We start from the raw sequence: 11,841 nt of genomic DNA on the forward strand, positions 1-11,841 counted from the left end.
CTGTGATACAGTGCAGGGATACACAGGCTAGTTTGGCTAGCTGCTCAGCTGGGCTATGAAGTGCTTGGATGACTCATCAGCATGCATGAATTCCTCTATCCTGTCTCTCTCTCAACCCTAAGAACTCTTTGTACTGATGAAGTTAAATTCCGCCCCCGCTCCTCATCCAAGGCCAGATGCAGCCTGAGAAGTTTAGCACTCTGGTCCCATTTTCTGAAATGTCCCCAGCACACTCTGAGTAGGATGTTCCAGCAGGCAACCTGTGCTGCTTAAGTCAAGAAATCTGACTTTCCTGCACTCACGTATCGCATTTCCTCTATGCGGGGTGCATCCATGGGTTTGAGCGCGCTCACATGGGGGGTGTGTGCGGGCTATGCATGACTTGTTTGGTCAATGCATCCTAAGAAGTGGGTCAGTATGCCCTAGTTCTCACTGTGTGGGCGTGCGTGTTTCTGTGTATTGCGTTTCAGTGTTATTTTGTCCCGATTGACTTATCTGCAAAAGCATTTTCTTGCTCAGGCTCTCCCGCTGTTCAGTAGCATGTTTATCCTCTTCTTTACCTTTCTCAAGGTGAACACGAGCTTTTTAATTCAACTTTCCTCTCGTGGACTCGTTCGCTTGCGGAAGGCTCGGAGCAACTGCATTTGGTCAGGTAGCTTATGTTTTGTCTTATTTAATCATGTCAGGCCATATTGAATTTACAAATAGCGGTCACGCTGCATGTGTAAGTGAGCTACCCTGTTGAGTATGTGCAGCAGGGCTGGGCTGCAGATTACATGATATAATAGTGTTTAGGCATTGCCTCTCCTTTTAAATTCCTTTAACCTTGACTCCCCTTTAATGCAGGGAGAACACATCTGCCAGGCTGGTGTCAGACATTAGTAATACACGCTCAGGCAGCATTGTCACTTTTTATTAACGCCCAGAGCTTTGCATGGACACCAGCTGTTGCATCAAGTGGAAAAGCCTTGGCGGCATGGATGACCTTGACTTTAACTGCCGCTCCTTTGGCTCTTACCCCCGTTTTAATTCTTTTGTTTGGTCTCATACATTTTAAATGGCTTAAGTGGATTACCATTGCTGACGATGAAGGTCGTTTAGAAACTCGCTTTTTTTAAAGATTGGGAAAGGGGAAAAACACTGGATTACCAAGAAGTGTGTTTGTTTGTTCCTGGTGGCGGTGGTGGAGGAAGTGTAATCTGGGGGTTAGGGGAGGAGAGCGAAGCTCACGTTTTAAAACTTAATCCGAGACATCTGCATCGACACGTTCAGTCGACCTTGTGGTGCGACCGAAAGTGCAGTGACCTTTCCTGTTCAGAGTGTCTTTTAAGTACCAGAGGAGTGAAACGGAAAGAAATAGATGAAGAGTCAACCAGCCAAGGGATGATGAAGCCTCACCCCCATCCCCATCATTTGCCCTCCCCCGCGCATGTACGTGGCTGACTGTAGGGGTAAAAATCATTTTAGACCGGTGCCTGCTCTGTCATTGGCTGACATTGTCAAGGATAATGGATAATCACCACAGAAACCATACAGCAGCTCATTGGTGTTGTGGGAGGAGGGGGTGGAGGTCAGGCATTTTGGGTGCCACCACCAATGAGATGACATGTTAACAGATGTGTAAGGTCATTTTCAATGTATACACCAGGGGAGAGCATGTAAAAGTAATGCACGCATTGTGAAAGTGGAGAGGAAGAGGGTCGTGTGCTTTAGGGGCTCAGGATGGAGGACAGCTTTCCCTATATTAAGGTCATTTATTTGTTAACAGAGCTGTGCCACTGAGCAGAACGCATTTTCCCGTGCCCTTGCCGTGGCAGGGCTTTTTGACACCGGCTCTGTCATTAAATGCATCTCGAGAGCCTGAAGGGCCTCGCTTTTGTTTCAAGTAATTTGTGCTTTATGTGATGCAGTGAATGCAGCAGCTTTGGACCTCTTGTATATATACTGATATAGTGCAGTGTCAGTGTGTCCCCATGCTACCTTGTCTGCTCTGTATAGAAGTGTCTTTGGGCAAAAACATAGACAAGGTCAACTGTAATTCCAAAGGTTCATTGCCAGTAGCAGAGATTAACAGAATTCCCTGTGTTAAAACTGTCAGTGCTCTTTTTTTTTGTTTCCCTTTCTCTCACTAACTGTGGGGCTGACTCCCAGCATATTAGTAATGCTGCCAGGCTGTGTGGAAGGTAAACATGCGTACATGTTTACTGTGCCCATCAAACGTGTCTTTACAGGCCGTTCTATTATGATTGTGCTAAGCAGGCTGGCAGGAAAATAGTCTAATCCTGAGCATCTAAGATTAGCATGACAACAGACGTCAGATGGCCCAGTGTGACCAGGTTGGCTTTTGTTGTTGTCAGATTTAGGTCACCAGCTTAAAGATGGCCTTGAACTGTAACTGACGCTGATGGGCCAGTCTCAATTAACTTATTCACTTCGAGGGAGTGCACCACAAAGAGTCTAATCAACCTATTCTAGACCTTTGGTATGAAAAGGTCTTTTTAAATTGCCAAGCTGATTGTTTTCCTACTGCTGCTCAGACTGATCATCTTAAATCCAGCGTCTAATCCCAGCTCACTTCCAAGGTGGCATTAAAAGTGCCACCTTGTTGCCCTTACTGTCATGACAACCTGTGGACCTTGGCCCCAAGGATGGATTTCAGGCTGATTAGAAGCCTGCCACCTTGTTGTTTCTGGCCCTCGCTGTTGCCCTCTATGTGAAATATTCAGCCCGGTGACTGTGTGGTGGGTTGCCATGGCCTTTCGTCATAATCACTGGCTGCTGTCCTGTCGTGTGACCCGCTATGTCGGTCCGCTCAGCGGACACCAAAGGTGAGGACGGCATCGGGAAAGGACACGGACAGCAGCTGAGGCGAGGTGGAAACTCTGTATTAATTAACCTTTACGGGATGCGGCCAGGACTGTCGGCGGTGCCCTGTATCCACGGAAACCACGCTGACAGAGTTCAGAGCAGAGGTCTCCCAGAGCAGCACTGCTGACAGTATCATGGCAACTGGCACAATGTTCACCCCAGTGTCACTGGCTCTGCCCTCCTGACAGTGGTGTGGTGTGATAGGTGCACCTGAACCTTAAGCAACCCCTCCCAATAATATAGACGTGCTCGACAGTTAAGTGCACCTTGTCTGTTATATCCTTGATGCAGCTCTGCTCTGTTTATGTGCGGTGCACTGTAAACCTCCCAAAATGTGCAGAATATTTAGAATAGTAAGAGTTGAGCGTACTATTATAAAGCTGAATTTTATAAGTGGATAAGTGGAAATGTTTTCGGAATGTAAATGTTGTCTCATAGTTCATATGTCTTATTTGGTCTCTCTTTTTTATTCGTTTAATTGTTAAAAAGTAGTGTAGCACTGTAATTCTGTTACTTTAGGTATTCTGGTTTTGCACTTCTGATTAAAGGAAAAAGAATCGGGGTCAAAAACGCGAAGCCCAGCTGGCCAGGTGTTAATAAAGATAACGCAGCAGTAAGATTATACATGCGTCTATATGTGCCTCCGTGCACACATTCGTTCCTGTGTCTAGGCATGAACGCTTAAAGGCTTACTAGTGTGCATGTGACACGGGGAGCGGGTGGGTGGCTCATGCTTTATGTAGTCCAAGGTTTGTGTCGTGTGCGATGCTGCTCAAGTGCATAAGGAGCAGGGGGCGGTGGGGGTGGTGGTGGTGGGGATAATCCACTGAAATGACAAGCTGCATAAGGAATTATTCACAGCTCTCACAAGGCCCTTTGCTTTTGAAAGACATTGCTGCGAGGGGCTTACTGCTCGAGACCTGAATGTTTTCAAGGTAGTGGGCCTGAATTTTCAATTTGGATCCAATCAGGCCTAATCTACATTTGTCGTCTGTTCGGTGGCTGTGAGGGGAGAGTGCAGAGAGGAGAAGGAGCCGTGTGCAGTCAATCTGAAATGTTGCTAAGTAACAGAGACGGCAGACAAGGTGGTGAAATGAATGTGATATAGTGCTGTGTAAATCCCTGCTTCTCACACAGTTTCTCCCCTTTTCTCTTTTTTCTCCCCCCCACTCCACCCAACCTTCTCGTCCTCCCTCTTTTCTGTCTCTCGCTCACTGCCATAGGTCCCCCCCATGTGAGATCTGCAAAGCTGAAAGGCGCCGCTGACAGAACCACAGCCAGGCCATAGGACAGACATCCCAAACATCCACAGCCACGGAATGTGTCAACATCTTTGTGGTGAAATCCCGCTGACTCCTCAGTTGCTTTTCACATAAGCCTCGAGCTGGGCCTTCTGGGATCCTGCGGCATTTAAAGGCATACAACAATGCCTGGGAGGCCTACCTGCCCCGGATTGTCTCCAGCCATGATTGCTGTTTTAACACAGTGGTGACTGTGCCCACTACAGAGAGGATCACATCCATCTAGTGCATCCACCCCTCCCCTCTGCTGTACACTGACTCGGTGAAATAGCCTGCCCGCTTTTTGGTATTTAGGAAGTACATGCCACTGTCAACCAGATGACCTAGTGGACATATTTCCCAGTAAGAAGTGCTGAGCCATACGAGGGGATCCTAGTATTGAACATGACTCATGGGGAGGAGCCTGGCCCTGAGACACACAAGGATTCAGCTGTTCTAACTTATCTGGAAGGTTTACTGATGCATCCAGTGGTGGCCGGGCCTGGGGCCACGGCAAGTGGGAGGTCTGAGGCTGCCCACAGCAATCAGGAGCAGGGTGATAAGGTGGGTGGGCCCTTCCAACTGCCCAACCATGGACCCACAGCTCCCAAGGGTGGAACCAATGGGCCCACTCTGGGTTCTTCTCAGCACCTCAAGAAAGCCCGCTTACTGCGCTCGGGAGCTTGGAATGATCCAGGGAACCAGCGAATGAGCTCACCCCCAGCGGAGCTGAATGGCCAAGTGGGAGGGATGCAGAATGGAGCACTAGAGGGATCTCCTCATGCTGGAGAGAGCACCCTGCTTGCGTCACTGCTTCAGTCATTTAGCTCACGACTTCAGAGTGTGGCGATGTCTCAGCACTCTAATAAACCCCCGAGTGAGTGTTCGTCTCCATCCAAGGCGCCACCTACAGACAAAGAGCCACTACCTGTGTACGGGACAGCCTCAAGCCGCTTAAAGGGCCTGATGAGAAAGAGCAAACTTCAGAATCATAGCAACACACCTTACAGTCGTCGTGGACACAGCCAGGACAGACCCCCAGAATCACCTCGCTCAGCACACAGTGCCACGCCTCCTGCTGCTCCTACAGCTGCAGATTCAGTTTCCTGTGCAGAGCGACTGAAGGCCGTGGCTAACATAGTGAAAATCCGCTCTAGTCCGGCGCCTTCACCTAAGCCCAGTGTCGCCTGCAGTCAGCTGGCCCTGCTGCTGTCCAGCGAAGCCCATCTCCAGCAGTATTCCAGGGAGCATGCACTCAAAGCACAGCTCTCTGGAAGATCAGCCAGCGAAAGACTAGCTGCCATGGCAAACCAGCAGCACAACCAGGACAAAAGGCCACCCAGTCTGCCCGGAGCTCCAGACACGCTAAGCTCCTTAACAACCCAAAATGGAATGACAACAACCACCACAGTAACGACAACACTCCCTCGAATGGCCCTGTCAAATCCACAGAGCCCCTCTTTGCTGCATGGCCACAGCCAAAGCGCCCCACCCACTCCCCCACGTGCTCCAAGCCACACTCACAGCCAGCCATCTCGGGAGAAACGAGGCTTTGACTCGCGTCCAACCCGCCCACCCCAGACATGCAGTAGCTTGCTGCTGCTGCTGCTGAACAATCACAACAACCAGAAGCAGCTGACCAAGAATGGGCATTTGGAGGACAGCTGTGGCATTCTGCCACCAAGTGGCTCCTCTTCAGTCACCTCAGATAGCGAATGCTCCACCCAGGAGCGGAGCCTGACCAAGGACAGCAGCGATGCCGAGAGCTCCTACTCGAGTTGCTCTCCCATTGACCTCTCCATGAGAAGCCGTGTCAATATGCAAGATGGAGGGCTCAAAACTACAGTTCCCTCTTCCTCCGCCTCTTTCACCTCTACCCTCTCTACTTCCGCCCCAGGTGCATTCTCTCCTCAAGCTTCTGCTCAGCCCCCCACCACAACTTTATCTCCATCTTCTACTGTTGTCTCCTCTGTTTCCACCTCTATTTCTTCCTCTTCCTGTATCTCTACCTCTTCCCTGGACAAACTAACAGAATCTTTAATAAACAAGTGGAAGCCAGAGCCATCAGGATCAAAGGTGTCCAAGGGCAAGGACCCTGAAATGAGCCCAGACCGAAAGTCCCACCCTAAAGTCACACTCATGCAGCTTCTTCTTGAGCGCAGAAATAATGAGATGGTTAAGAAAAATGTTGGTAACCAAGATTCACCTCTTGATGCAACTGTAGCCACCATGTCTCGAAACCAGCCAAAAGGACTGGTATCTTGGGAAGAGGCGAGGACAAAAAGCCCCATAGATAGGTCTGTAGCTCCAGCTCAGCCCCTCTACTCACTTGGCCGTGACCCAAGCGGTGCTCTGTCCCCATATTCCTACCCTTCCCCCAACGTCCAATCCAGCCCACTGGATTTGTGTAAATCTAAAACCTTCCCTGCTGAGAAGGCCTCAGAGCCCGCCTTCAGTGCTAGTAAACTGTTACAGAATCTGGCTCAGTGTGGGACAGCTTCCTCCCCACCCACCCCCTCTGGTAAAGGGCTGGGCCAGGAGCACGATGCCAGCAGGCCCCTTGCCCTTTTGGAAAGACTCAATGCTCCAATCGGCAGGACCACCACCACCACTCCACTCTCTGATGGAGCTTCAGGTAGTGGCACACCCTTCAGTAGGAAGGAAGCTTCTCCTCCTTCATCACAGATTGAGAACCTTCTGGAAAGGCGCACCGTGCTGCAGCTCCTTCTAGGAACAAGCTCAGCTACAGCGACTGTGAGCCGCAAAGACAGGCCTAGTGGCAGTGGCAGGAGGAATGTGGAGGCAGCGGGGGGATGCAGTGAGAAGAACCCTGGTGCTCACGTCACCTGCGACAGCTCCAATGGCCCCCCTCTGGATGTAAAGGTCAAATCGGAGCTCATGGAGGACGTGGGACCATCCTCTGCCATGTCTGAGGACGTGATTGGCAGAAAGAGGCTGAGTTGCTATGAGAAGAATAGCCTCGTCTCAGATTCCCAGCAGGACTTAAAGGCTGAACCCCGGCCTGCAGAGGTTATAGCAAAATATGGCCTCCTCAGCCAGTTGCTTAAACAACAGACTGCTACCTACTATACCAGTGCTGCTATGCAGGCTGACACACAGCTCAGACAGGTTAAAGAGGAACAGAGGGAGTATCCGAGCCCAAGCCCTAAGAAGAGGCGGCTCTGTTCAGATCGGACTGATAATTTGAGTAACATCAGCTCTCCAAGAGCAGTGGACAGTGGTGACACAAATATTTTTGCCTCCTCTGTTGTTCCGGTAGAGCCTGAGCAGCAGAGGACTCTAAAGGAAGAAGAGGTTCCTCCAAAGAGCCCACCGAGTGAAACCCTTACACGAGAGAGCCGGGGCTTCAATGTGCTCAAACAGCTGCTGCTCTCCGACAACTGCCTAAAGGAGCTGTCCCAGCAGCCCCGGGGGGCGCCCAGTCCTTCCGTCCTCCAGACCAACGGCAAGGCCAACGGTAGCATTCTCACTCAGCCTGCCCAAAATCACAGCTTCCTCCAACTGCCCAGCTGGCATCCCCACGGTTCCCTCAACTCAGGGTTTCCAAGTAATCTCAGACCACTACCCACCCCTCCTCCAGGTGACAGTTCTCTGCGCTCCCCTTGGAGTCGCCACCCGTCCCCGTGGCCCATCACTCAAAAACGGGAGACGCCTACTTTAGTCAAACAGGAGCCTGAGAGCCCTGTGCGGTGGAGTAGTCAAGAGAACGAAGAGGAGGACGAGGGTTGTGACTCAAACCCAGACTCTCCACGGCTCTCGCGGTCCAACCCCATCCTATATTACATGCTGCAGAAGGGCAGCATCCAGCTAAGGAAGGAGGGGAGAGATCAGGCAGAGGGAGCCCATTCTGTGGTCAGAGTTAAAGAAGAGCCTATCAGTGACATGCATGCCTATGAACGCAGCCTGAGCTCTACCCCTCAATCACCCGCCCACAACGACAAGCACAGCCATGAGAGCCAGGGGCTGAGCCAGTCGTCTGAGTAGAATTTGTATCAACTGCAGAAAAATAGAAATGGAAAGAAATTCACTGACTCTGTTTGTTTTTCATTTTTTGAATGACTTGCCAAATTGGTCTGATGAGACAAATGACAAAGAATGCAAATTGAATGATTTTTTTTTTTTTCAGGTGGCATAGAGCAAATTCAGATGCACTTCTGCATCGATTTTTAAATAGTGAGGTCATGGAACGGTACAAAACAGCTGTATCTTAGCAGAATGCCACAAAAGCCAAAACTGTGCATCAGTCACAGATCAAACCTTCCCATCACTGATTGTCATGCACTACATTTTGTACTACAATGTTAATTACGGAGCCCTCCTTTATTATTGTTATTTTTTTTTTACACTTTCTTACTAATTGAACTGTACACATATCACTACTCCAAGTCCTTCTGTTGCCTGCCATAAAACATTTAGAAAGAACATTTCAAGCAACATCCATTATTGATGACTCTAAAAATGTTAGTGCTCAGTTCAGTGGACATTTATTTATTTTCTCCATCAGAACATTTCCAGATAGACAGAGACCCATCAATTTTAGATAAGATTCCAAATAGTCACGGCGGTCTATTACAACAGTGTCCGTGCTAAAGTCATTCAGAGGACCTTAAAAACGGCATTCGGCGAAGATCCCGCCGCGACGAATGCTTTGTTCCTCGGGATTCACGGTGTGGCACAATTACCAGTGGAGAAGGAATATATCGTTGGCGCTTTAAACGGTCACAACTCATTGTTTTCGCTTTTATTTGAAGTGCGTGTTTCGAGGCCAATATTCGACAGTGCAAATTCAGGGCACTATGTTTGCAGATTGAGCCGTTTGGAGCAGATGGGTCAACAGAGCGAGCGCGGCTCTTACAGTTGAGCAACTGCGTGTAAGCAGGTTTCTAGAGCAACAGTTAAAAAGGCAGTGTGTGAGAAACTTATCTTGCGACCCTGGTTAAACCCAAGGCACTTTTCTTCATGCACACAGAAACTTTTGAGTGTGACGCACATGGCTTTTTCCTTTTCATTTCACTTAAAAGGAGTACCCAGACTTTGCACTATCGAGTCCTTGGAGTCCTTTTCAGAATCATTTAATGGCATGTGATAATAAAAAAGAAAAAACAGTCAGTATTGTTATCTGTTGAGAATTTGACAGTTTGTGATTTTTTTTCCCTTTATTTCTTCACTATTGTGGTTTATAGATTTTTTTATTGTTATTATTATTTGTTTGTGGCAGTCTCTTATCTCATAAAATGTCAAAAGAATTGCATGATAATAAAGAGAAGACCACAGGTACATCTTTGTTTTGAAAGCAGCTGGATGTGTGTACCTGCCCCCAGCAATCACCAAGACCTTTTGGTGTCTTGAGGGATATCTGGTTGATCTAGCTCCTTATTTTTGGATCGTACTGTACTCTTTTCAGTTGATCTCACATACTGCTTTATCGATTTTAGTCTCGTGATCTTTTTACTACATATGAAGTATGTCTCTTCAATTATTAATACATTTTCACAATGGTTAAATATATTTGTGTAAATAGTACTTTCAGTATGAAAGATGACTATTTTGTAATGTTTAAGAAAAGATATTACCCTAGTTTTTAATGCCCTGATATGTAAATATGAATTATATGCGTACAAGTGTACATACAAAGGCCGAGGATGCTATGCCCATCGTTTTCCTTTTTTCTTTTTTTCTTTTGGTTGGTTTGTTCTCTGCATGTGTCTCTATGTGGTAAATGATAATCTATCCTGCGCTGTGTTGTGTAATAATGTCTGACTTTCCTCACTGCTGCCTGTTGCATGCAGACGCATGGGAACTACCTGTGTATCCCTACTGGTGATGGGGGAAAATGTCAAGTCTTAAAATAGGTCTTTTATATCACAGAGAGAGAGAGGCTGGTTTAGAATATGAACAGTCCCTAAATAACCACAGACTGTTGAGCAAGTTGATTTAAAAAAAAAATGTGTGGAAAAATAAATGTGCATTGAATATTTTTGTGATTATTCTTTTCTGTTACTGGTTAACAAAGCTCTGTGGAAGAGTTTGGGGGGATGTAGGTGGGGGATTGACGTACAATCATAGATCTGCATTGTGCATCTAAGAAATACATTTGTAGCAGCAAATATATATATAAATATATATATTAAAAAAAGGATGTTTCATTTTTTTCATGTGAAGACCTGAAACATTATTTCATTTTTTTATGTTTTCATTTTTGGTGTTCATTTGCACTGATATCTGAAAAATAAAGGACTAAAATGCATGACCTAGTATGACTGTGTTCCTCTCTTTCCAGTCTAGCAGCCAGCAGTGTGCTGGGACAAATGTTGGGACAGTGTTTGCTCATTTGTAGCGCCCCTCTTCTTTTAACAAAGTCAAATAGTGAATGTGTAGAAGCTGAACTTTAGATGGAGGCGTGCTGTCCTATACTGTTCCAGACCATCAACAGTGCTGTGTCTTTTTTTCCATGATGCACAAAATGTTTTTAGTTTCAGGGCAGGCCAGTTCACCTGTAATCTTCTACTATGTTGCTGGTGGAATTGTGTATCTGAAAAATGCAAGGCCTTTTCATTGAGCCTCATTTACTAAGCTTACATTGTGATTTATTAATATTTTCATACCTGGATTTTTCGTACTTTAGAAACAACTTTAAAAGTCTCTCTGACCATGTATACAAACAAATGATAGCCTGGTTGCCTTTAAATTTGAATACTACTACTACAGCTACTAATAATAACACTACAATGGAAAAAAAGAATGTATGTAAATGACATTTAACATTAGCAGCTTCAAATAGCACTCTTCTAGTGGGTTCTGCTGAAAAGCATTTTGAAACTACATGCTACATTAGCATACACAGACTGATGCTACGAATGCACTGCAAACACTTTAGTCTCCCTCACAGCCACAGTCAGTTGAGAATTACCCCAACATGCATGTTTTTGCACAGGGAGAACATGTAAACTACAGACAGGGTCAGACCAGGCCATGTATTTAATAAGGCATTCCAGGATCATAAAAAATGACATTTTTAGCCAAAATTAGACACAACCACATCTTTTTAAGGCTGCAACAGGCCGATTAGATTTAGCCCAGATGTTGCTTCATTGACATGATCAGCTTAGTTGTTGTGAGCAGTCACTTTAACACAACCAAAGCAACCAGCAGTGAAACTGAACAACTACTGCACCCCAATATCAGAGTAAGGTTTAACATTAAAGCACATTATTATTTAAAGAAAATGACATCAAAGCCAAACAGCGCTGCGTGCAATCAAAGAGTCCGGTCTATTAAAAGAGTGAGAGGATGTCCTGTATTTGCCCCTAAACCCCTGCTTCTGAGTTGGCTGCTGTTCACTGTGTTGCCGAGTCTTTAACAAAGGCAGGAAAGACACTGAAAGAAGGGAGGACACGTGAAGGTCACCAGATGCACACCGAGTGCCCAAGGATGTGCCCTACACAAATGGAACGTATATCTTTGATTTAGAGCCTACAATAGATTTCTTTGTGCGGTCGTTACAAAACCTTAATTCTCGTGTCCCATCTGAAAAATTATCCATTTAGCGATAGTTTTCTCGACTTGAGAAAAAACAGCCTGTAGCGTGAGATTTCCTAAAGGTGAGGACAAGTTCAAGCTAAACTTCCCCTGCACCGTCTGAATATGAAGTCCAGCGAGTGAACAGACAGCT

The 11,841-nt window shown here is 46.8% G+C and overlaps 1 protein-coding gene across 1 annotated transcript in view; it reads left to right on the forward strand.

Annotated features, from left to right (window-relative positions):
• nrip1b (nuclear receptor interacting protein 1b) overlaps positions 1 to 10,327 on the forward strand; it is a 37,444-nt gene extending 27,117 nt beyond the window's left edge. The window contains exon 2 of the mRNA XM_085364275.1: positions 4,092 to 10,327. Within this exon, the coding sequence (XP_085220401.1) occupies positions 4,554 to 8,153 (3,600 nt within the window). The 5' untranslated portion in view covers positions 4,092 to 4,553 and the 3' untranslated portion in view covers positions 8,154 to 10,327. The remainder of the gene's footprint in view (positions 1 to 4,091) is intronic.
• Positions 10,328 to 11,841: the final 1,514 nt, after the last annotated feature.

The sequence above is a fragment of the Diplotaxodon limnothrissa genome, linkage group LG10 (genome assembly GCF_057381915.1).
Source record: "Diplotaxodon limnothrissa isolate DT_005_m linkage group LG10, D_limnothrissa_male_GT1.1, whole genome shotgun sequence".
NCBI lineage: Eukaryota > Metazoa > Chordata > Actinopteri > Cichliformes > Cichlidae > Diplotaxodon > Diplotaxodon limnothrissa.